The sequence below is a fragment of the Cydia strobilella genome, chromosome 19 (genome assembly GCF_947568885.1).
Source record: "Cydia strobilella chromosome 19, ilCydStro3.1, whole genome shotgun sequence".
Classification (NCBI taxonomy): domain Eukaryota; kingdom Metazoa; phylum Arthropoda; class Insecta; order Lepidoptera; family Tortricidae; genus Cydia; species Cydia strobilella.
The window spans coordinates 9,877,969-9,903,583 of record NC_086059.1 but is presented as its reverse complement, the minus strand read 5'-3'; the positions used below and the strand labels follow the sequence as shown (position 1 = coordinate 9,903,583).

The 25,615-nt window shown below is 45.5% G+C and overlaps 2 protein-coding genes across 8 annotated transcripts in view; one reads left to right on the top strand and one right to left on the bottom strand.

Annotated features, from left to right (window-relative positions):
* The window catches only part of LOC134750392 (clathrin heavy chain), a 36,858-nt gene extending 15,457 nt beyond the window's left edge, over window positions 1–21,401 (top strand). For 5 of the 6 annotated variants that reach the window (XM_063685556.1, XM_063685557.1, XM_063685559.1 and 2 more), the window contains 23 exons: window positions 457–653; window positions 1,179–1,359; window positions 1,649–1,842; window positions 2,120–2,346; window positions 2,693–2,864; window positions 3,335–3,613; window positions 3,725–3,943; window positions 4,388–4,530; window positions 4,767–4,901; window positions 5,068–8,128; window positions 8,471–8,645; window positions 9,013–9,167; window positions 10,006–10,230; window positions 10,740–10,980; window positions 11,635–11,792; window positions 12,406–12,573; window positions 13,320–13,469; window positions 13,960–14,202; window positions 14,466–14,580; window positions 15,204–15,370; window positions 15,646–15,732; window positions 16,461–16,587; window positions 18,922–21,401. In XM_063685556.1, the coding sequence (XP_063541626.1) occupies window positions 457–653; window positions 1,179–1,359; window positions 1,649–1,842; window positions 2,120–2,346; window positions 2,693–2,864; window positions 3,335–3,613; window positions 3,725–3,943; window positions 4,388–4,530; window positions 4,767–4,901; window positions 5,068–8,128; window positions 8,471–8,645; window positions 9,013–9,167; window positions 10,006–10,230; window positions 10,740–10,980; window positions 11,635–11,792; window positions 12,406–12,573; window positions 13,320–13,469; window positions 13,960–14,202; window positions 14,466–14,580; window positions 15,204–15,370; window positions 15,646–15,732; window positions 16,461–16,587; window positions 18,922–19,022 (6,920 nt within the window). In that variant the 3' untranslated portion in view covers window positions 19,023–21,401. Of the gene's footprint in view, window positions 1–456; window positions 654–1,178; window positions 1,360–1,648; window positions 1,843–2,119; window positions 2,347–2,692; window positions 2,865–3,334; window positions 3,614–3,724; window positions 3,944–4,387; window positions 4,531–4,766; window positions 4,902–5,067; window positions 8,129–8,470; window positions 8,646–9,012; window positions 9,168–10,005; window positions 10,231–10,739; window positions 10,981–11,634; window positions 11,793–12,405; window positions 12,574–13,319; window positions 13,470–13,959; window positions 14,203–14,465; window positions 14,581–15,203; window positions 15,371–15,645; window positions 15,733–16,460; window positions 16,588–18,245; window positions 18,332–18,921 lie in introns of all 6 variants that reach the window. The other variant, XM_063685558.1, reaches the window with a different exon arrangement.
* Window positions 21,397–24,292, bottom strand: LOC134750393 (uncharacterized). Of its 2 annotated transcripts, none has more exons than XM_063685563.1 (2): window positions 24,039–24,292; window positions 21,397–23,478 (listed from the first exon to the last, which is right to left on the bottom strand). In XM_063685563.1, the coding sequence occupies exons 1-2, from the start codon at window positions 24,085–24,087 to the stop codon at window positions 22,115–22,117; spliced, it is 1,413 nt and encodes a 470-aa protein (XP_063541633.1). In that variant the 5' UTR covers window positions 24,088–24,292; the 3' UTR covers window positions 21,397–22,114. The 2 variants fall into 2 exon arrangements, with proteins under 2 accessions (XP_063541633.1, XP_063541632.1); XM_063685562.1 differs by having other exon boundaries at window positions 21,397–23,551; window positions 24,039–24,279.
* Between the last annotated feature and the right edge of the window lie 1,323 nt (window positions 24,293–25,615).

The window sequence follows — 25,615 nt, the reverse complement described above, 5'->3', positions numbered from 1 at the left end:
TCGAACGAACAATAAGTATTGAAACCGGTCAACAAAGTAACGTCAATAATAAGTAATGCATAAGCTACGTTTTACGACCTCACGCCCCTTATGGCCTTACGCCCACTCGCAAAACATAAGGGAAAGGACATAACAAACATTCTAGTAAAAGACCCAATAGCACTAAGGCACAGAATAGATTATTTTGCAGCGTAGCATAGTGTAGTAGTAGCGTGGCGTGGCTGTCTAGTTAGTAACGGTAGTAGCAAAAACCCATAAACTCTATCTAACTATCTATCTATGGTAATATGACAGTGACGTCAACCGTAGCTTTCGAACCCCCTCGGTGGCCTTTTAAATTTAACTTAAATTGTAACTTTAAAGTTCATTTTAGAGTAAAGGAGCAAACGTGAACCAATCAAGGTCTTTGCTCGCTTTCTTGTATTTCCTCAAATAATTAACATGTTCGTTCCACAGGCGTGAACCGCAAAGGCCAAGTCCTCTCTGTAACCGTAGAAGAGGACTCCATCGTGCCCTACATCAACACGGTCCTGCAGAACCCAGAGCTCGCCCTGCGGTTGGCCGTGCGCAACAACTTGGCTGGGGCTGAAGAGCTGTTCGTCAGGAAGTTCAACATGCTGTTCACCAATGCACAGTACGGCGAGGCCGCCAAGGTCAGTGTAACTGTATACCGAGTTGTTAGACAGGACGTACCTACTGTACAAACGTGGTCTGAACCCAGGAGCTGGCGCTGCGATTGGCCATGCGCAACAACTTGGCGGGGGCTGAGGAACTGTTCGTCAGGAAGTTCAACATACTGTTCACTAACGCGCAGTACGAACGAGGCTGCTAACGAGGCGAGGCGAGGCGAGGGAACTTGAAGCAGCCCATAACGTACAGCACAGTTGGTACACGAAGCGCTCTACTCGACTTGAGGCGCCTTTTAGCTTTTTTTTATTATAAAGCTGACCGGCGATTGACCCTATTTAGTCACACGTGATGGAAAGTGAAGACAAAGCTTAAGATGGCACACCGGTTCAGTATTATCCTATTCACTCTTGCTTTTAAGAGACTGGGGTCATATTTGTCACGGAATACAGATGGCGGGAGCGCATCAGCGCATTCCATAAAAGTAATATAACTGCTAAATCTTCGACAATTCTTTATTTGTATTGTAATTGTAACAATAATTGATCCAGGTGGCAGCAATGGCGCCGCGAGGCATCCTTCGCACCCCGCAGACCATCCAGCGTTTCCAGCAAGTTCCAACCCAGCCAGGACAGACGTCCCCCTTACTCCAGTATTTCGGAATCCTGCTGGACCAGGCGCAGCTCAACAAGTTCGAGTCGCTCGAGCTGTGCAAACCGGTCTTGTTGCAAGGTATGAGGCCTATGCTTTTAGCAGAGCTGCAGTACCTAACGACAAGCTTCGAATTGCAAGCACCTCTGAATTCTACTAGCCTTTTAACAGTATAGTATTCAAGTTGAATCTCGCAAAACGACTGACATTTTCTCGCTAACATCTTGTCTTTGCCTGTTAAAGACAAGAGACCATCGCCTAAGACCACACTTTTTACCTTTAGAAGACTGGTCCTCATAACAGTGATGAGTAACCAATCGACGAGTGCTATAAGCTATTGCGAAAATATTTACAAAATATTCGTTTCCAGGTCGCAAACAGCTGCTGGAAAAGTGGCTTAAGGAAGAAAAGCTAGAATGCTCAGAGGAGCTTGGAGATCTGGTGAAGCAGGTTGACCCCACGCTGGCTCTCTCAGTGTACCTGCGGGCCAATGTGGCCAGCAAGGTCATCCAGTGCTTCGCCGAGACCGGACAGTTCCAGAAGATTGTGCTGTATGCTAAGAAGGTGAGTACTTTTTCTCTTACTTACTTTGCCAAAAGTGGCTAAAGGAAGAGAAGCTAGAATGCTCAGAGGAGCTCGGAGACTTGGTGAAGCAGGTTGACACGCGAGCTCTCTCAGTATACCTGCAGGCCAATGTGGCTAGCAAGGTCTTCCTGTCGATTTCGAGACTTACAAGCAATTGTACCTACTAGCTTCGTTATGGCACGGTTTATAATTTTATGCAGACATCCAACGATTGGACATTTCCTTAAAATTTTGATGAATTATGTTTTGTTCGCAGGTCGGCTACACGCCCGACTACATATTCCTGCTGCGCTCCGTGATGCGCACCAACCCCGAGCAAGGCGCCGGCTTCGCGGGCATGCTGGTCGCCGAGGACCCGCCCCTGGCCGACATCAACCAGATCGTGGACGTGTTCATGGAGCAGAACATGGTGCAGCAGTGCACGGCGTTCCTGCTGGACGCGCTCAAGAACAACCGGCCCGAGGAGGGGCCGCTGCAGACCAGGTCGGTTACCATGCTTATTTACTTTCAACTATTTTTTGTAGGTTCATCTTAGACCCTATCCTTGCCGAAGTCTTGAGCCTGAAAGATTCAGTACCACATGTTTTAGCCGCAACAGTGAGTCATCAGTTGATTTTTTATACAACTATCCTAAAGTTTGTTTAACGTTTGATTGGATAAACTTATTTAAGGTAGGTCACCTCCATCTGCAAGAATAATGTAAGAATGTTAAACTATTGCTATGTGTGAGATAGTTAAGTTTTCCAGCAAGGCTGACTATAGGCTGACGAATCAAGATGTAATGTACTGTATTAGATATCTTATGCTGACTGACATTTGTCCCCCGCAGGCTGCTAGAGATGAACCTGATGTCAGCTCCCCAAGTGGCGGACGCGATCCTCGGCAACGCCATGTTCACGCGCTACGACCGCGCGCACGTGGCGCAGCTGTGCGAGAAGGCCGGCCTGCTGCAGCGCGCGCTCGAGCACTACACCGACCTGTACGACATCAAGCGGGCCGTGGTCAGTACTCCGACCCTGTCATGTGCTCCTGGTACAATCCATGCATTTGACACAGCCGTTTTTGATGATGATTAATGTAGAGATATAGGCAATGCTATAAGTAGCAAGAGGTAATCTCAATCTATGCTGCTGATAGTCCTTGCTGTGATGTAGTTTGTGCTTCTAAACTTTGAATTAAATCCGTTATTGTAGCGAGAAGGTAAACACAGGACTCTTAAAACGCCCATGCAAACATCTATCATATAAAATAAATCAATTACTTAGGTACTGACAGACTCGAGAACACTCAAAAAAAAAAATTAACCTTGTAAGACCAAAGCCAAGAAAGGACTTCGGAATTCTTCTCCCAAAGGGATGACAAGTTTTAACGACATCTACGCGCATGAAGTCGTAGGCGGCAATTATTGACCAAGACTTTGTATGAATGTACTAAATTTTACAGAAAAACTAAAGTTTCGCTTTTTCTCCAGGTTCACACCCACCTGCTCTCAGCCGAATGGCTGGTCACCTACTTTGGCAGCCTGTCCGTCGAGGATTCCCTCGAGTGCCTCAAGGCCATGTTACAAGCCAACATCCGCCAGAACCTGCAGATCTGCGTGCAAATCGCCACCAAGTACCACGAACAGCTAACAACGAAGGCGCTCATTGAGCTGTTTGAGAGCTTCAAGACTTACGAGGGCCTTTTCTACTTCCTGGGCTCCATTGTCAACTTTAGCCAGGACCCGGAAGTCCACTTCAAGTATATTCAGGTTAGCATTTATATTTTCAAAATGGTCTAATTGAGTTGTATACTACAACTAGTTACATATGGATTGCCTAGTGTTGGCAAAATACCAATATGTAATTCGTTTTCAATTCAGGCCGCCTGCAAGACCGGTCAAATCAAGGAGGTGGAACGCATCTGCCGCGAGTCCAACTGCTACAACGCGGAGCGCGTCAAGAACTTCCTCAAAGAAGCCAAGCTGCCCGACCAGCTGCCGCTCATCATCGTCTGCGACCGCTTCGACTTCGTGCACGACCTCGTGCTGTACCTGTACAGGAACAGCCTGCAGAAGTACATCGAGATCTACGTGCAGAAGGTAACGTCACATCAAACAAATCTAGTGACAAGATCGCCCTACCGATATGTTTCCACTTTCTTCTCAAATCAAATTGATCGGCACTCTAAACGTAGTGATAGGATTCCCTATAAGTTCAGAATGGAGTTACCGCAATGTGAGGTTGTTCTACGCGTTTAAACTTGCAATCTCAATTTTACAGGGTTATAATTTAATCCTTTATAAGGCATAAAGGTGTCAAAATTACTTTGAAAAAAAGTTTAATACTTTAACCTGGGTTGGAAGATATAAATTACGCTTAATTTTACATATTTCCCCATTGGTTGCTGACAGCGTGGACAGATTTCAGTCAGTTCAATTTGGTGAACAACCTGAACAAAACAACTGATATCGTAGCTCAGTTGGTTCTTCTTAGACACACTTCAATAGACCAATAAGGTAGATATTAAAAGAAACATTGTACAGGTGAACCCGTCGCGTCTACCTGTTGTGGTGGGCGGTCTGCTGGACGTGGACTGCACCGAGGACATCATCAAGAACCTCATTCTGGTGGTGCGCGGACAGTTCTCCACTGACGAGCTCGTGGCCGAGGTGGAGAAGAGGAACAGGTGAAGTTGACTTGTATGCTAAATCTGAAGGAGGAAGACGGTAATTTAGTGAATAGAAACTAGTTTTCCTCATCATTTGAAATGTCATATTTTAGACCTAACTCAATAGACAATTATGACGCTGATAAGACTCTACAGTCTTCATCAGTTACTTTTGTGTTGTGTATGTTCGTCATGTTGGCAGTGCAGTAAAAGTGAGTGGAGCGATTAGCTAATTATTATAATATGTGTTCCAGACTGAAGCTGCTACTGCCGTGGCTAGAAACCCGCGTGCACGAGGGCTGCAACGAGCCCGCCACGCACAACGCGCTCGCCAAGATCTACATAGACTCCAACAACAACCCCGAGCGGTTCCTCAAGGAGAACCAATGGTGAGATTACAATTTTAAATCCCCTCGTTGACTCGATATGGCCAGAATCTTCCTTAATACCTAGATAAATGTAATGTGAATCTGATATTGTTTGCTGGTTCGATTAATTAGCAGAAACACGGGTTACATGTTGGTGAACACAAGTAAAGATAATTTTATCTCGCAGGTACGACTCCCGCGTAGTCGGCAAGTACTGCGAGAAGCGCGATCCCCACCTCGCCTGCGTCGCTTACGAACGCGGGCAGTGCGACAGAGAGCTGATCGCCGTGTGCAACGACAACTCGCTGTTCAAGACGCAGGCGCGCTACCTCGTGCGCCGCCGCGACCAGGAGCTGTGGCTCGAGGTGCTCGCCGAGTCCAACCCCTACAAGCGGCAGCTCATCGACCAGGTATGTACTGTCTGCAACAACTCGCTGTTCAAGACGCAGGCGCGCTACCTCGTGCGCCGCCGCGACCAGGAGCTGTGGCTCGAGGTGCTCGCCGAGTCCAACCCCTACAAGCGGCAGCTCATCGACCAGGTATGTACTGTCTGCAACAACTCGCTGTTCAAGACGCAGGCGCGCTACCTCGTGCGCCGCCGCGACCAGGAGCTGTGGCTCGAGGTGCTCGCCGAGTCCAACCCCTACAAGCGGCAGCTCATCGACCAGGTATGTACTGTCTGCAACAACTCGCTGTTCAAGACGCAGGCGCGCTACCTCGTGCGCCGCCGCGACCAGGAGCTGTGGCTCGAGGTGCTCGCCGAGTCCAACCCCTACAAGCGGCAGCTCATCGACCAGGTATGTACTGTCTGCAACAACTCGCTGTTCAAGACGCAGGCGCGCTACCTCGTGCGCCGCCGCGACCAGGAGCTGTGGCTCGAGGTGCTCGCCGAGTCCAACCCCTACAAGCGGCAGCTCATCGACCAGGTATGTACTGTCTGCAACAACTCGCTGTTCAAGACGCAGGCGCGCTACCTCGTGCGCCGCCGCGACCAGGAGCTGTGGCTCGAGGTGCTCGCCGAGTCCAACCCCTACAAGCGGCAGCTCATCGACCAGGTATGTACTGTCTGCAACAACTCGCTGTTCAAGACGCAGGCGCGCTACCTCGTGCGCCGCCGCGACCAGGAGCTGTGGCTCGAGGTGCTCGCCGAGTCCAACCCCTACAAGCGGCAGCTCATCGACCAGGTATGTACTGTCTGCAACAACTCGCTGTTCAAGACGCAGGCGCGCTACCTCGTGCGCCGCCGCGACCAGGAGCTGTGGCTCGAGGTGCTCGCCGAGTCCAACCCCTACAAGCGGCAGCTCATCGACCAGGTATGTACTGTCTGCAACAACTCGCTGTTCAAGACGCAGGCGCGCTACCTCGTGCGCCGCCGCGACCAGGAGCTGTGGCTCGAGGTGCTCGCCGAGTCCAACCCCTACAAGCGGCAGCTCATCGACCAGGTATGTACTGTCTGCAACAACTCGCTGTTCAAGACGCAGGCGCGCTACCTCGTGCGCCGCCGCGACCAGGAGCTGTGGCTCGAGGTGCTCGCCGAGTCCAACCCCTACAAGCGGCAGCTCATCGACCAGGTATGTACTGTCTGCAACAACTCGCTGTTCAAGACGCAGGCGCGCTACCTCGTGCGCCGCCGCGACCAGGAGCTGTGGCTCGAGGTGCTCGCCGAGTCCAACCCCTACAAGCGGCAGCTCATCGACCAGGTATGTACTGTCTGCAACAACTCGCTGTTCAAGACGCAGGCGCGCTACCTCGTGCGCCGCCGCGACCAGGAGCTGTGGCTCGAGGTGCTCGCCGAGTCCAACCCCTACAAGCGGCAGCTCATCGACCAGGTATGTACTGTCTGCAACAACTCGCTGTTCAAGACGCAGGCGCGCTACCTCGTGCGCCGCCGCGACCAGGAGCTGTGGCTCGAGGTGCTCGCCGAGTCCAACCCCTACAAGCGGCAGCTCATCGACCAGGTATGTACTGTCTGCAACAACTCGCTGTTCAAGACGCAGGCGCGCTACCTCGTGCGCCGCCGCGACCAGGAGCTGTGGCTCGAGGTGCTCGCCGAGTCCAACCCCTACAAGCGGCAGCTCATCGACCAGGTATGTACTGTCTGCAACAACTCGCTGTTCAAGACGCAGGCGCGCTACCTCGTGCGCCGCCGCGACCAGGAGCTGTGGCTCGAGGTGCTCGCCGAGTCCAACCCCTACAAGCGGCAGCTCATCGACCAGGTATGTACTGTCTGCAACAACTCGCTGTTCAAGACGCAGGCGCGCTACCTCGTGCGCCGCCGCGACCAGGAGCTGTGGCTCGAGGTGCTCGCCGAGTCCAACCCCTACAAGCGGCAGCTCATCGACCAGGTATGTACTGTCTGCAACAACTCGCTGTTCAAGACGCAGGCGCGCTACCTCGTGCGCCGCCGCGACCAGGAGCTGTGGCTCGAGGTGCTCGCCGAGTCCAACCCCTACAAGCGGCAGCTCATCGACCAGGTATGTACTGTCTGCAACAACTCGCTGTTCAAGACGCAGGCGCGCTACCTCGTGCGCCGCCGCGACCAGGAGCTGTGGCTCGAGGTGCTCGCCGAGTCCAACCCCTACAAGCGGCAGCTCATCGACCAGGTATGTACTGTCTGCAACAACTCGCTGTTCAAGACGCAGGCGCGCTACCTCGTGCGCCGCCGCGACCAGGAGCTGTGGCTCGAGGTGCTCGCCGAGTCCAACCCCTACAAGCGGCAGCTCATCGACCAGGTATGTACTGTCTGCAACAACTCGCTGTTCAAGACGCAGGCGCGCTACCTCGTGCGCCGCCGCGACCAGGAGCTGTGGCTCGAGGTGCTCGCCGAGTCCAACCCCTACAAGCGGCAGCTCATCGACCAGGTATGTACTGTCTGCAACAACTCGCTGTTCAAGACGCAGGCGCGCTACCTCGTGCGCCGCCGCGACCAGGAGCTGTGGCTCGAGGTGCTCGCCGAGTCCAACCCCTACAAGCGGCAGCTCATCGACCAGGTATGTACTGTCTGCAACAACTCGCTGTTCAAGACGCAGGCGCGCTACCTCGTGCGCCGCCGCGACCAGGAGCTGTGGCTCGAGGTGCTCGCCGAGTCCAACCCCTACAAGCGGCAGCTCATCGACCAGGTATGTACTGTCTGCAACAACTCGCTGTTCAAGACGCAGGCGCGCTACCTCGTGCGCCGCCGCGACCAGGAGCTGTGGCTCGAGGTGCTCGCCGAGTCCAACCCCTACAAGCGGCAGCTCATCGACCAGGTATCTTAATACTATTAGGGAATACCGCTAGACATCATGACTTTACTAGCCAACGAAATGGCATTCAGCAGATAAGCGTTGGGGCTGCCCTTCAACCATCCATACCCCAAAAAATCCACGTCCCTCCGCGGAAAAAGTGGCGAAACTTGGTCCGGACTTTCAGACCTAGCAAGACGCTCCTGAAGTTAGTCGAGAGAAATATGTAGCCAGTGTCCATTGGTTACCCGACGGCGTAGCGTCGTCTTTGCCCGGAACCCGCCACTGTGGTTCCGATGTACGAAGCAAAAACAATATTCAAGTACAAAAAACAATTCTGACTTTAATTTTTTAATCGCTCAACAGGTTGTCCAAACAGCTCTCTCAGAAACGCAAGACCCAGAAGACATCTCAGTGACAGTAAAAGCTTTCATGACCGCCGATCTGCCCAATGAGCTCATAGAACTGCTCGAGAAGATCGTGCTCGACAACTCCGTGTTCTCCGACCATAGGAACCTGCAGAACTTGCTTATCCTGACAGGTGAGACCCACCACCTTGGTCACAAATACTGGCATTTCTTTTTATAAACTTGTCCTTTGTGTCTGTCAAGTCTTCGAGATTTTCTGAGTTCAAACTAGATGTTATTGCGTTTTTCTGACGAGGAGTTCCTTTAGGGCACCTTTCAGCTGCATCGTCAGCATATTATTCCATTGTCCGTATAAAGACAGTGCAGACAAATACGGAACTAAAAACTAAGGATGGTATTCCAGCTGTCCATTTTCTTGGTCCAATGTCATTGCGTCTCACTCTCTCATTAAACAAAATGTTAGACGCAAATGTGAGAGGAACTAGGCTCTTACGGAATTATGCATATAAATCTGAGCTAAAATGAACCTTATATGTACAGCAATAAAGGCGGACCGCACTCGCGTGATGGAGTACATCAACCGCCTGGACAACTACGACGCGCCCGACATCGCCAACATCGCCATCAACAACGAGCTCTACGAGGAGGCGTTCGCTATCTTCAAGAAGTTTGACGTTAACACCTCTGCTATCCAGGTACGATTATAGAATAGAATAGAAATAATTTATTCGTAAGCACAAACACAAAATAGAAAATTATACAAAACAGGAAACATAAAAAAGAGAAAGTGCTACGAAATGGTCTCAGTGAATCCGTCTCACATTAATTATTATATGCTTACTAAGCTAAACTCGATATTTTACCCCTTTGTTTATTTAACTTGTCAAACGATTTAGGCCACCAAACGAAGACCAAAAATTGCCAATCAGGGGAAATAATTCGTGTATTAGCCAATTTTGGCATAGTTGTAGGGAATGGTGTATTACAACATACTAAATGTACCGGAGGGTGGGGGTAAAGCTAAAGGGTAGGGGGGTTTAAAGTTCCCTTTTTATAGTTTTTCGTAAATAACTCTTAAACGGTGGCCCGTAGCAAAAAATGCTGTTTTACATGCATAATCTATATAAAATTCTGTAAACAAAGATTATGTACACTTTCTGCTAAAACCCGTACCATTTAGAAAAATCTTTAAAGCGGGAAAGTTACGGGGTTTAAAGTTCCCTTTTTATAGTTTTTCGTAAATAACTCTTAAACGGTGGCCCGTAGCAAAAAATGCTGTTTTACATGCATAATCTATATAAAATTCTGTAAACAAAGATTATGTACACTTTCTGCTAAAACCCGTACCATTTAGAAAAATCTTTAAAGCGGGAAAGTTACGGCTGCCGCTAGCATTAATGTGGGACCTTACATAAGATTACGTATGTTTGTGACAACCAGCGCCAGTTCTCCCTCCACAAACTTCTCACCTTGCCAATAATCTCTTGAAGTACTTTGTAAATTAACATAATGTTAACTTCAACTTTCTTCCAGGTGTTAATAGAACAAGTGAAGGACCTGGAGCGCGCGAACGAATTCGCCGAGCGCTGCAACGAGCCCGGCGTGTGGTCGCAGCTCGCCAAGGCCCAACTCCAACAGGGGCTGGTGAAGGAGGCCATCGACTCGTACATCAAGGCCGACGACCCCTCCGCCTACATGGACGTGGTCGCCACCGCCACACAGGAGCAGTCGTGGGACGACCTCGTCAGATACTTACAGGTAATTATGTGCACATGTTTCATATTGATCTGACTACTGAAGAAGTAGCTCCAACAAGGATTAGTCAAGCCCATAGGCTCCTACTTCAAGGCGAATCATCCTTCCCCTTATATGTCTATATGGTGGAAGCCTCGGAAGTCGTAAGTTTTATTTGGGATAAATCATGACATACTCGTAGTAGCTTGACTTAAGAGGAGTTTGGATAACAGTGAAAAATAAAAAAACGGACAAGTGCGAGACGGACTCGCCCACCGAGGGTTCCGTACTCTTTAGTATTTGTTGTTATAGCGGCAACAGAAATACATTATCTGTGAAAATTTCAACTGTTTAGTTATAGATACAGCCTGGTGACAGACAGACAGAGGAGTCTTAGTAATAGGGTCCCGTTTTTACCCTTTGGGTACGGAACCCTAAAAATAATATGGCTTTTTTGTCATTCACGGTTTAAACTTACGTTTTGATTTTGAGCAAGTAATCTGGCATGTTTAATTTATAATTAATATTTCCAGATGGCCCGCAAGAAGGCGCGCGAATCCTACATCGAATCGGAACTGATCTACGCATACGCCCGCACCGGCCGCCTCGCCGACCTCGAGGAGTTCATCTCCGGCCCCAACCACGCCGACATACAGAAGATCGGCGACCGCTGCTTCGACGACAAGATGTACAACGCAGCGAAGTTGCTGTATAACAACGTCAGCAACTTCGCCCGCCTCGCCATCACGCTCGTGCACCTCAAGGAGTTCCAGGGTGAGTCCACTGTGATATAATCCGTGGAGTTAATCTTCATCCCCAATCATGCTAACATCTAGATCGGCGACCGTTGCTTCGACGACAAGATTTACAACGCCGCGAAGTTGCTGTATAACAACGTCAGCAACTCCGCGCGGTTTGCCATCACGCTCGTTCACCTCAAGGAATTCCAGGGTGAGTCCACTGCTATATCCTTGAGGAGTCAATTTCAGGTCCAACCGTGTTGATATCCAGAAGATGTAGAAGATATTACAAGAATTTCTGCTGATTGGTAAACATCATATCCAGAGGCCGTGAGTTCAAGTGTCACCCAAGGCAGTAATGCTTACACTTTTAAATGTATTCTAAGCTTAAACATCAATTGTAAAGAATGATGGGAGATTGTAGATACATGACTATGGCAATTTACAACATTCTCCGTATTACCTAGAGAGAGAAATATCTTAAATTACATTTTATTTAGTGTAATCTAAATTTCAAATTAAGTTTCAATTGAGCGTGATGTTGTGCTTTCGCTCCTCCTGATGGTATACTTAGAGTTGTAAAATCTCATAGCTCGCTTTTTTAATTTAATATCGGGTCCTTTTCAGTTTAGTCTTCTGCACACCAGTATAACACTCATTAACATAACGTGTTGTTCGTGTGGTGCAGGCGCGGTGGACAGCGCACGCAAGGCCAACTCCACCCGCACGTGGAAGGAGGTGTGCTTCGCGTGCGTGGACGCGGGCGAGTTCAGGCTGGCGCAGATGTGCGGCCTGCACATCGTCGTGCACGCCGACGAGCTCGAGGACCTCATCAACTACTACCAGGTACTCCAAATCAAACAACATTTTTCTTGGTCATCTTCCTCTGGTTGTCCCGGCATTTTACCACGGCTCATGGGAGCCTGGCAACTAATTCCAAGAATTGGCATATATATAGTCCTCCTCATCGGTTTCGATGACGGCGACCTCAGCAATTATGGATTACGCCTATTATGGGCTCGAATGTGGCTGGCCAGGCCGAACTTGGTTTTAAAGACTCTATTGCAGGTGCTACAATAGAGTTGCCCAGACGCGTTATACGTATACGCGTACGAGGGCTTCGGTCTTTTTCTTGGTATGAATTTTCTTGGTATGAATAAATAATAAAACTATGAAAACGGATTATATCGCGTATATTGAATTTATAATACATCCCGACGTTTCGAACTCTTTACAGCGTTCGTGGTCAACGGGTGACAACGAACGCTGTAAAGAGTTCGAAACGTCGGGATGTATTATAAATTCAATATACGCGATATAATCCGTTTTCATAGTTTTATTTCATGAGTAACTATCGCGGTAACCGAAGACAATATTATGAATAAATAATGTTAATTTTATATTTGTTTATTTTCAAAAGGTTAAACATAAAATTGTATATGTTGGTGTATGTTTGCAGGACCGGGGCCACTTCGACGAGCTGATCAGCCTGCTAGAAGCGGCACTCGGATTGGAGCGCGCACACATGGGCATGTTCACGGAACTTGCTATTCTTTACTCCAAGTACAAGCCCGCCAAGATGCGAGAGCACCTAGAGCTCTTCTGGTCCAGGGTTAACATCCCCAAGGTGAGACACGAGTCTATTTGGCAGGTTCATAACGTTATGTCAAACACTTGATTGGTTGCCACATTGGGGAGTTTAAATTTTTTAACACTAAGTCAAAATATGGAGCAAATATGATAAAAGCGCGGCTTTACGTTTCATTCGCAAATAGCAGACGCACTGCGCGAATTAGTTTAGTTATGTGACAAACAATATCGCGTGCGGGCTGGCGGTGCGGATGGGAGAAAGCAAACTCTAGAAGCGACGTGCACACATCATTACTCTTCGTATATTAGCACACAAACACGCGTATATGCTATGTGTTTGCACATACGTATGTTTAGCAAACAAGACTAACGTACCGCCAAGTAAGCAAGTAAGTAAATATTCTTAATGCTCCAATAACAATACATTTTACATGTAAAATAACAATAAAAAATTAGAAGAAAATAACTGAGTTATTAGGTAACAATAGGCGGTCTTATCGCTCAGAAGCCAAGCCATATCCGCAAGTGAATATGTTGTTATTTATCATATATAAAAAACCGGACAAGTGCGAATCGGACTCGCCCACCGAGGGTTCCTTACTTTTTAGTATTTTATGTTAAAGTGGCAACAGAAAAACATCATCTGTGAAAATTCACGGTTCATGAAATACAGTCTGGTGACAGACAGACAAACGGACAGCGGAGTCTTAGTAATAGGGTCCCGTTTTTACCCTTTGGGTACGGAACCCTAAAAATGAGTGAACATTTGGTTTTGTTGGTCAGGTTCTGCGTGCAGCCGAGCACGCGCACCTGTGGTCGGAGCTGGTGTTCCTGTACGACAAGTACGAGGAGTACGACAACGCCGCCACCACCATGATGCAGCACCCCACCGAGGCCTGGCGCGAGGGACACTTCAAGGACATCATCACTAAAGTAACTTCCGACTGTAGATAAACCCACCAATCGGTTCTAGAGACATATCCATATACTCAAATGATCAAACTTTCACAAAGCAGCACATTTATCATTTCTAATTTCTTACAAGCCCCTAGAGATTTTTTACTTTGCTTTATGCTGATGAGAAGGGTAGCCATTAGACGGATCCACATAGAACGAACCGCCTCGCGTGGAAATTGCCGCGCGAAGCAGCTCAGTCTGTGTAGACGTGGCTCGGGTGAAGCAAACACACTCGCGGCCGCAATGCCTCGGGTGAGGCACGCCTCCACAGACCGAGCTGCTTCGCGCGGCAATTTCCTCTCGAGGCGGTTCGGTCTGTGTGGACCCACCTGTTGAAAAATTATTATCACTTTTTGTCTAAAACCGTAGCTTTTATAAACCTCATTCCGTCGACAATCATCTACCTTTTAGTCATGTTTGTTTTTGTAGAAAAAAACGAATTCTTTAATACCCCATCGTGTTCCAGGTCGCAAACATGGAGCTATACTACCGCGCGATCCAATTCTACCTGGACTACAAACCTCTCCTCCTCAACGACCTGCTACTGGTGCTGGCGCCGCGCATGGACCACACTCGCGCCGTGAGCTTCTTCACCAAGGCCGGCCACCTGCAGCTGGTGAAGGCCTACCTGCGCTCCGTGCAGAGCCTCAACAATAAGGCCGTCAACGAGGCGCTCAACTCGCTGCTCATCGACGAGGAGGACTACCAGGTACAATACTTCTGAGGAAAACTCAGTGGACGCTCGAGCGATGCCTCGGCGCGGCGATAATAAAGAAAAGCAACCTTTATGTGATTAGCTTCAGTAAAATAATCTTCTAAATAAAAGAGGGTTGCGGGGAATCAGAGCTTAGTAAAATAGAAAAAAAAAATCTTTTCACGTACCAAAGGAGTTTAAAAAAATTATAGGTTTGTTATAGGCATGTTAACAATGGATTTCTGAGGTTGTAACCTAAACTCTTCTTTGTTTTATAGGGACTACGGACATCGATAGACGCGTTCGACAATTTCGACACAATCGCGCTCGCGCAGCAATTGGAGAAACACGAGCTCACAGAGTTCAGAAGAATCGCGGCGTACCTGTACAAAGGTAAAAAACCATCATTTAGGTACTAAGAAGCAACCTTGAAGTTATGCGGAAAGAGTAATTGATGTAGGTGAAATAAGATTATACCTTTTTATTATTGAATATTTGAAAACCGATTCAAAAATAAATAAATTAGTGAGTGAACCACGTGAAGAAGTTATTGCGTGAAGTAGCTCAGTCTGCGAAGACGTTTTTTCTTTCTTTCTTTATTTAGAAACAAACAGTCTCTTATATTAATAAGTTGTTACAATGTGTTGTTGTTATAGGGTAATAGACTTATAGACTTACAGTTTCCTAAAAAAGAGTATGAAAACCATATGACTTATTCTAAGTTGTCAAATCAATGTTACAAAAATACTCCTTCATTTTAACAAAAATGGAAAAATAAAAAGACATGTTTTGCACGAAGTATCCTAGCCGCGCGTGCTTTCCTTGGCAAACTGCACAGAAACCGAGCTGCTCTACGCGGCAAGGCGGCTGTTCTGAGTGGACTCGCCTGTTTGATTTTTTGTCAGATTGCGTTGAAAATCATATCGTAAGAGAAAATGTCAAAAGTATGCCTCTTGGTACTTGGAATTTAAAACTCGGAAATAATAGATAAATAATTTCGACGTTTCTATATTCAGGAAACAACCGGTGGAAGCAATCAGTGGAGCTGTGCAAGAAGGACGCCCTGTACGCGGACGCCATGGAGTACGCCGCCGAGTCGCGCCAGTCCGACGTGGCCGAGGAGCTGCTCGACTGGTTCCTGCAGCGCGACAACTACGAGTGCTTCTCCGCCTGCCTCTACCAGGTACAGGTCCGCTGTGTCACACACGCGGGTATGTGAGTGTGGCTGCACGCGGCACGCCCCGCCGAACACTCACCGCTAAGGCTGAAGGCCATTTTTATGCGCTTTACAATCACAGTGAAAGTCAGATTCACAAACATAAGTTGGACTCGTCAAATCGACAAAAATACACTGCTAGCTGTGAGTATAGCACACAATATGTAGTAAATAAACTAGATACAAACAACATTATTCGACAGTGGCGCCGACTGGGACTTAATATGTTATTTGTTTTACAGTGTTACGACCTATTGAAACCCGACGTTGTCATCGAGCTGGCGTGGAGGCATAACATCATGGACTTCGCCATGCCATTCCTTATTCAGGTGAGTTGTCTTCCCAAAATGTTGTTAACAATATCCATCCAGAAAAAAAAACAGTCAAATTGTAGGTACTAATTTATAAAAAGAACACTATTTATAAGTCCACGCTGACAGGGTCGCCATGTGATGTAAGTTACAAATGTAGTGCATAATCCTTTACCGTCGTATTTTCTCGGAAACGTTCGTATTTGTCATGCTACTTCAGTCAACCTCAGTACTGAGTCTGACTGAAATAGCATGACACGTTCGTACGTTTCCGTGAAAATACGATAGGAAGGGATTCTGCACTACATCTGTAACGATCTACACATGTGTACAATCATCCAGTAAATACTTAGCGGATATAACCAAACGGAGACGCCTTGTCTGTAATTTTCTGTACAAAAAAATCTACCGATTTTTGCGGGGGAGGGGAACGTCAAATGTATACGTAACTTAAAAATAGCCATGTCAGATAAACGTCAGTCCATACATTGTGTATGACCATTGGCCGACTATTTTCGACAGAGAGGAACAGCTGTTAATGACTACTCCGTTTGGTTATATCCTCTAAGAGTAAATAAGTACAGCTTAATTCTGACATACAAATCGTACTTGAGCCTTGCACTTGATTATACTTTATGATGGCTAGTTTGTAGATATAAGCATATGGAGTATAACATTTGTAATTATAATATTTAGCAAGCCCACTGTAATTGTCAGTCCTAATGTCAAATGTTATGTCAATTCAGACTGTCCGGGAATTGACGACGAAAGTAGAGAAGCTCGAAGAAGCGGACGCGAAACGCAGCACCGAGAGCGCCGAGAACGACACCAAGCCCGCCATGATGATGGAGCCGCAGCTCATGCTCACCGCCGGTACGTACACACTGACAGTACGCAGCACCGAGAGCGACACCAAGCCCGCCATGATGATGGAGCCGCAGCTCATGCTCACCGCCGGTACGTACACACTGACAGTACGCAGCACCGAGAGCGCCGAGAACGACACCAAGTCCGCCATGATGATGGAGCCGCAGCTCATGCTCACCGCCGGTACGTACACACTGACAGTACGCAGCACCGAGAGCGACACCAAGCCCGCCATGATGATGGAGCCGCAGCTCATGCTCACCGCCGGTACGTACACACTGACAGTACGCAGCACCGAGAGCGCCGAGAACGACACCAAGCCCGCCATGATGATGGAGCCGCAGCTCATGCTCACCGCCGGTACGTACACACTGACAGTACGCAGCACCGAGAGCGCCGAGAACGACACCAAGCCCGCCATGATGATGGAGCCGCAGCTCATGCTCACCGCCGGTACGTACACACTGACAGTACGCAGCACCGAGAGCGCCGAGAACGACACCAAGCCCGCCATGATGATGGAGCCGCAGCTCATGCTCACCGCCGGTACGTACACACTGACAGTACGCAGCACCGAGAGCGCCGAGAACGACACCAAGCCCGCCATGATGATGGAGCCGCAGCTCATGCTCACCGCCGGTACGTACACACTGACAGTACGCAGCACCGAGAGCGCCGAGAACGACACCAAGCCCGCCATGATGATGGAGCCGCAGCTCATGCTCACCGCCGGTACGTACACACTGACAGTACGCAGCACCGAGAGCGCCGAGAACGACACCAAGCCCGCCATGATGATGGAGCCGCAGCTCATGCTCACCGCCGGTACGTACACACTGACAGTACGCAGCACCGAGAGCGACACCAAGCCCGCCATGATGATGGAGCCGCAGCTCATGCTCACCGCCGGTACGTACACACTGACAGTACGCAGCACCGAGAGCGCCGAGAACGACACCAAGCCCGCCATGATGATGGAGCCGCAGCTCATGCTCACCGCCGGTACGTACACACTGACAGTACGCAGCACCGAGAGCGCCGAGAACGACACCAAGCCCGCCATGATGATGGAGCCGCAGCTCATGCTCACCGCCGGTACGTACACACTGACAGTACGCAGCACCGAGAGCGCCGAGAACGACACCAAGCCCGCCATGATGATGGAGCCGCAGCTCATGCTCACCGCCGGTACGTACACACTGACAGTACGCAGCACCGAGAGCGCCGAGAACGACACCAAGCCCGCCATGATGATGGAGCCGCACTGACGGTGGACGTTACTCCGTTGGCTCTGTCGACTCAACGAATCAGGCGTGGGTCTCAGGATTCTCAGGGGTCTGCCTAAACGTCTGATGTAAATTGCTAAATAACACGTCGACCCACGCTAAATGTTCATGCCAAGTGCTACGACAAGGAAGGGGCTTATCGGGATATGTGTGTATTCTTATCGCAAAGTTTGTGCAAAGTTAGCGCGGTCAGTCTACTTTTACTACCAGTCAAAAGTTTTTAGTTTAATCTAGAAGTTTGGCACAATGAAGACTTTAGTATTATCTGGTATCTATCAATATTTCCACTTTTTATCTTTCAAATTTCGACGTTAACACTGCACGTTACTATCGAAAATTGTTACCTTGTCTTAGATGTAGTTTTTTTTTTTCATTTAGAAACCACGTCCCGGGACATACCGAGTTATGAAAATCAAACGAGTCAAGGCAGGCTTTAAATAGCATCTACATACTTTGTTTCCTTAGTGAGTAGTTTGCGACGGTTAACATGCATGCCTAATAGTGTTAATAGCAACGTGTTATGCTCATTCCTTTTTTAGATTGAATTGACTAATTAATTAAATTGATTGTCGTGTTAAAACCCACGCATTAACCAAAATGGGACATTTCAGAATTTATGCTAATTAACGTTTTTTTTAAATAACGGAATAATTATAGATTTTAATTCTTTTATATGAAAAAATATACTAAAATATTAAATATGGGGTGTTTCAAATCAGTTGAATAAACTACATATAGGTTATAGATTTATTCCCCGTTAAAACAGTTACCCTGTAAGATTTGTTTAAACGCTTTCTTTAATGATTCACATGTATGGAAATGTTCGTATAGAGTGAGTAAAGTGACCCTTCGTTATTGCTCAATATGTTAAACGTGTTTGGATTAAAGCGAGCTTTAGGGAACCCTCATATTGTGGTCGGAATCGCGGCGGCCGCAGTTCCACGCGAGCGTGTCCCGCACGGTCGCACACTACACACGGAGTTGCGGCGCCACGGTTTAACCACACTACATCTCATATATATAGCAGTGTACTGACTGTAACCTATCCCCGCAGGCCCGTCCATGGCGTACCCCGGCGTGCCGGCGCAGGCGTCGCCCTACGCGTACGCCGCGCAGGCGCCCTCGCCCGCGCCCTACCACGGCTACGGCATGTAGGGCTCCACCCGCCCGGGCCCAGGGCCAGGGCCCCAGCACGCGCGACCGCCCAAGCCCGAGAGGGGACCCAGAAGGAACGAGGAACCCCCCGTGTCCTCCGATACTCACTTTTATCTCAGTTCTACACTTACCTAACCGTTTTAAATTCTTTAGATGTTATGTCAGTCGGTAATGTTATATTACTAACATTCATTCTAATGTAACATCTGATATGTTTTTGTAAAAGCTCCCTAGGTAGATGATCGTAGAAGTCGGGTAGAAGTGCCCAAATACCTAGACTTACGATAGGAGGCGAACGTTCCGTCTCTCGCTGTTCTCGGCTAAAAAACAGGGGAGAACGTGTGAGCTGCTAAAGTGTTCGTTAAACGCGAAACGCGTATATAACATCGTAAGCTTTCTGAACACTAGTCATGTTTGTAGCAAATTTGAACGTTATTGTGATGAAAATAAGGTTCATTCTTATTTTATCTCCCAGCCCCTTTCGTAAGTCTAGGAGTGTGAGGACGTGAAAATGGCAATCGAACGCGAGTAGTGCCGTAGATGAGACGTCGATCGTCATTTGGCGTCCATATAGAGTACGTTCCGATGGAGTCCCGGGCTCGCAGTCTCGTTGATGTAAACACGCATTGGATGCGCTCTCTATGCAATTCCGACCGGAGTTACACCGTTCCGACCGTTGGCTATGTATGATAAGTGAACACTCCCGCGCCCCTGCCGAGGCCTAAGTTACGCTCTAGTATTCTATTTTGTATTCTCATTTTGTAAAAAGGTACTTGCGTCGGAAGTGCATAGAGATACCTTTAAGATTTACGAATAGATTAGCGATTGGGCTGACGACTAGAACTATATAAAATGTTGGCCTGTACAAAATTATAATATATTTGATGGTGAAGTTGCTCTCGTGACTACAAAGTGCTTTATTTTTAAAATGGAATGAGAGTTATAATATATGATCGGTCTGTTGGCCGTTGGTTTTGCGTAGCTGTAGTGTTAGTCCGCGCGCACACGATCATACCACTGCGAGTTTATAATAGCAGCGCTATACGGATTGTGTAATCGTTAGGTGCATAACATTCAATGTATCGTAATATCTATACCGAGCAACATTGTCACTCGTTCATGATACGATTACAACCGAAAAGCCAAGTTGTATGTTGTTTGAAGTGTACGCGAGTGGAGTCGCGAGCCCCGGCCTGTAGGGAATGTCGTCCGAAATCTAAATTAATAAATTATTGAAATTAATACTTTAAATATGATTATTTGTCAATGTTATCAATATTATCAAATTGTATGTTAGTTTTCATTTAGTATTTTTATATTACTGAAAAGACTCATAGTTGAAATGTTCATATAAACAGATCTTAAAAATAAATCGAACTATAATTTATAAAATAGTGCAATAATAATACTTAAATCATATAACCAAATACCAACGAATAAATGCATGCACGAAATTTATCTTCAATATGAATGTACAAAAACACTATATTTCGGGAGTTGACCGCGTTTGTATGTATATAATGCTTTCACATGTTTAGACTCGGCCAAGACTGGCCGATTACAGGAAAAAGAGGTTACGAGTATCGTAGCGGTTTCATAATTTCTAGATACGTTTAGGTTTAGTTTAGGCGAAATTAGTGGTACGATGTTATTTTTGAGTAAAATGTTGAACCGTGTGCGAGGTTTACACAACACGCTTTAGTTGCGTCCGTATCGCACTGGGAATGATGCCTTCGCTAGATAAGTCAAATATGTCTCTTATGAAGCGGCCGAGCTAGCTGCTACTGGCGAATATTAGCGCAAGACATAGGAACATCCTGTGCCGACTTATATGTTGGTTACTTTCGTCATATTCGCTGGTAGGGCTTGTAGGTGTTGGCCCGCGAGGCACTCTGGGGAACCTTAGCCTTTTATGTATGTTACATTTTTCATTTTTGTATACACATTATTATTTCGAGAGATTCATATTTTACCCAGATTTACGCGAAATAACCCCAGAAATGCCTTATTATTCTTAGAATACGTAGATTGCATTCATTTGTAATTCATTCTGTATCTTAAAAGCATGTAGTCGCAGACAAATCACCTTAAGGTATTAAATTGGACTAATAATGGTTATCAGATACAGAATTGTTACTTATTGTATAATGCGAGTTGCAAATAAATCATTGATGTTAAAATGATTCATTCAAATCATTCCTATCACATTATGATAATAATAATAGCAATTGTTATATGTTTATTTCTTTCGTAATAATACATCTTTAACATAAACTTGTGGAAAGAAAGTTCATTGTTCTATTATTAATATTGTATTTATTCATGTATGATAATGTTTTCCTGAATTTTATTATAGTAAGAAATAAATATTAATAAACTAAGTTGTGTCTTTGTATTACATTTTCCCCTGACCAGGAAAGCAGATATTTGTCTGTTTGACCATAGGCAAGTGATAAAACCAAAACTTACAGGGTTGTACAGACGAACCAATCTTAAAATGTACGCTCATCTCGTCAGGTGACAACCAAAACTCATTAATTACTAAAAAATAATTAAACAAAAATCAACCTTATTCACATAATATTACCAAAATACGGTTCACCATGGCTATGAACTTGTGATGGTAATTAGTGAGTTTTGGTTGTCACCCGACGATCTCTTAGTTGACAGAGACTACACTATGGATGGACTATGGACCTTTGGGGCATTACTCGTTACTCTTTAGGTAAGACATTCATCATTATTCAGCCCATTTAATCAACTCAAAAATCAGGAATTCAAGACAATACATTAAGCCATTAAAATTAATATGATGGTTTTGCTGGGTTGTATTTGTAATTAGCCTCGTGTAAACACCCTGCCTACCAGTAGGTACAGTCGACCTTAAAGATTCGTTTACATTTATCATCTTATTACAAAGGAGGAGAGTGCAAAATTGTAAACTATCTTTGACATTGACTCAACCAGGCAAATGGGTTTGATTAGTTGAATTGTTGTCAGATTGACTTGGTAAATTACATTTGCACCAAACTCCCATGACTTGTCATACATTTTGTATGCAATAAAGCATTGGTGGGAGCTTAAGAATAAATTTAAAGTCTATCATCAAAATATTTCATGTATTGATTTTCCGCGTCTACAACTTGTTGGCATGCGTATTCCCACAAAGAATATTCAATCATTTCAATGCGTTCTTTTATTAGATTCAGATTCGATGTCAATTCTTGCTCTACATTCTTTAAAACTACATCCTTTTTTAATACTCTCCATATATGTTCCATTGGATTCAGGTCAGGGTGATAAGAAGGTAATCTTAAAACTTGAAAACCCTTTGACCTAACTAGTTCTTCAATGGTGTGACTTTTGAATGTCCCTTTGCCTTTTAATATTAAATCGTACAGTTCTACTTTATTCATTGTTTCTTCATATTCAATATTTCGTTCAGTCAACCATACATGCATAAAGCTTTTACTTGAATTAGGATCAGGACAATTTTCAAATATGCAATTTTGATTATTCATGACAATGGCAGCATTTTCTGGCAGATTAGGCAGTAGCTGATTTGTAAGCCATTGTTTATAGTTGTTGAAATTCATACTATCATCACTTGTTGAGTCTGTCTCATATATTAAGCAGGCATTTGGAACAAACCCTTGACATCCACCGGCATGAACAATTATAACCCGCATTCCTTTAGATGCTTTCTGTGATGTTCCATTTTCGTTTTTCAATTTTTTCTGTGTGGATGTTGTGTCAACATAGTAATTGTCAGTAAATACAATATATCTACCTTCATCACGATATTTTTGCAGCTCTTTGAGATATCTGAATCGTAACATTTGAATATCATGCCTTTCAACAAGTAATTTGTGATTATCTGTTGTAGACCATTCAAAACCTGAGTCATACAAAATTTTTCGTAAGGTTTCCTTACAGCCGTTGAAACCAGTTTTTTCTGACACAATTTCCTTAAGTTCTTTTAATGTAGGCATTTCGTGATTTTTGGTCTGATATGAAATAATTGTTTTTCGGAGCAAAGATAGGTCATAGTTGTCCATTGTTGATTTTGGGCAAACACGTTTTCTTTTAGATGGTGGCTTGAATATTGATGTTGTATCGTGTGCCATGTATGTTGATGTGTTTGCACAAGCTTGTCGTTCTTCACTTAGTATTTTGAATACAGTTCGTTGACTGTAACCGACAGCTTGTGCAGTTCGCCTGCTAGGGCTCCTAGCATTTTTAAGTTTTTTAACATTGTCAACTTGTGCTTCTATTTTCATCTGGTGATACACCCTAGCGATTATTTCTTTGGTCTGTGAATTTATATCATTTGTTGGTGTCATTGTAGTTTCCTCAGTTGTGTCTGTACATTCACCATCTTGTTGTTTTTCTCTTAATATACTGGTTATAATGCATTCACTATAACCAACAGCTTGTGCAGTTCGCCACATAGCATCTGTAAGATTTATAATGCCACTTTTTGCTTCTTTTTTTATATGGTGATATACCTTAGCAATGATTTCTTTGGCCTGAAAAATTATACAAATATTTCGATTTATTATAAAATTTATAAACAAAAATGATATCACCGTAAAATGAGGTTGAGAGGTGGAATTTACAGTCAATCAGACCGACCACTGAAAGGGAGTCTAAATTTATTCCTTTCCACTGATGCGTGCATGTAATTGAAAGTTTTATTTTTGAACATTGAGCGCTTAAAAATTTGTTCTCCAAGGAAAAATAAATGAATGCTAACGGAGTACAAAATTACAAATGTAGTGCATAATTATTTTACTTCGTATTTTCACGGAATCGTACGAACGTGTCTTGCTATTTCAGTCAGTCTCGGTACAAAAAGTACTGAGGTTGACTGAAATAGCATGACAAATACGACCGTTTCCGAGAAAACATGAAGGAAAACAATTATGCACTACATCTGTACTATAATATTCATATCACACAAAATCAATTCATGAGCTTTATTCAGCGCTATTCAAAATAAGGAAAGCAATTTACCTGGCTTCCAAGACATTTTTTTCCCGACATGATTGGAGTCAAAGAGCATAATTTATTATCATAATCACTATGTACTTATTGGAGTAAGGGAGGAGTGAACTGAATCAAAACAAGCCGGATTGTTGAGTACTTTCTTGACAGTAGATCGATCCAAAGCCACCAAACAAACCAAACGAAACTAATGGGCCATGGGGTTGGCCAGTCGAAGGAAGACGTCCACAGATGACTAGGCTTGAGTCGGTCATGAACTAAGAACTGTTAAGAATGAAATCCCGTGAAGGACCGAAAGGAACTAAATCTTTTTGCACGCTCTTAATCGGTCTTTAGGTCCTTTAGTTCAGTGGGATTGGAGAGCGCTTGACTGTTGACTGACTAAAACGGTAAATGGATGGAACGAAACGGTTGACAATGTCACTGGCACGAGTGTAAACGAGATGAAAGAATGACGTGACACTCCTAAGCCCGTAAAATATGAAGAAAAATCTAATATTTTTTTCAGATTTGTTTTTTTTTATTGTGTTAAGGTGTTTTAATGTTTAATATCGACACATCGTATCGTACAAATTAAATTGTATTCAGTTACTAAATATTGAAAAAAATCCAATGAAAAACCAATTCCTATTCATTCCCGGCTCTCAACAACCGAACTGAACTAAAGGAACTAAAAGACCGAACTAGTTCGTTTGACCGATTGACCGAGAGCGGAGCGCTCTATGTAGTGACCGAGCAGGCACAAGCCTACAGATGACAGACCTAAAATTTATGCTTTGAAGACGTCGCCCGCATAGCTTGCCCCTTGCCCTGCCAGAATTGTCAATTTTTTTTTAATGGAATTTTACGGCCTGGATGCCAGCCCTTCAAGCCTAATCTCATCAAAATCTCATAGAAAAAGGGGCAAGCTATGATGGCGCCATCTATGCAAACCTTTGACAGTTGCCAACTTTTTTTTTGAACATTTATGGCCTGGATGCGAGTTCTTTAAGCCAAGTTGCCAACTCCATTGGAGTATTTTTGATGCCACAATAGACACAAGATAGGACAAGACTAACTGGATCCTAGCAGCGCCACGGTTCCGTCGGTTTTCCAGTTTGGCTCGGCATTAGGAGGTGGTCCAGGAGGTAAAAGGGAAATGTCTGAGAGTGTGTGCTGACTTTAATTATATATGAATTATATCGATAATATGGCAACCCCACGATTGTGACAGAACCAGTGTTGCCAGATCGTCCCAAATAGGACGATTTTCCGTCTTTTTTAATGCCACACCGTCCCTTTGTCGTCCCTTCCGAACTACCGTCCCTTTTGGGCATCAAGCGTCCAGAATAAGATTTTGAAAATTTTTACCGAAATACCGTCCATCGACGGCAAATATCGAGTACCAAAGTAACATTTGCCTATGTATTTGTCTATACATCGATCATTTGCCTGTTTTGAAGAAGCCGTACTAACGACACACTAACGTTGATAGTTTTGACTATTTGCATTGATCGCAGGTACACAAATTATGATAAAAATGTTCCAACTTTGTTTTCGTCCCATTGTGATAAAAACCGTCCCTTTTTAGATTACACATCGTCCGA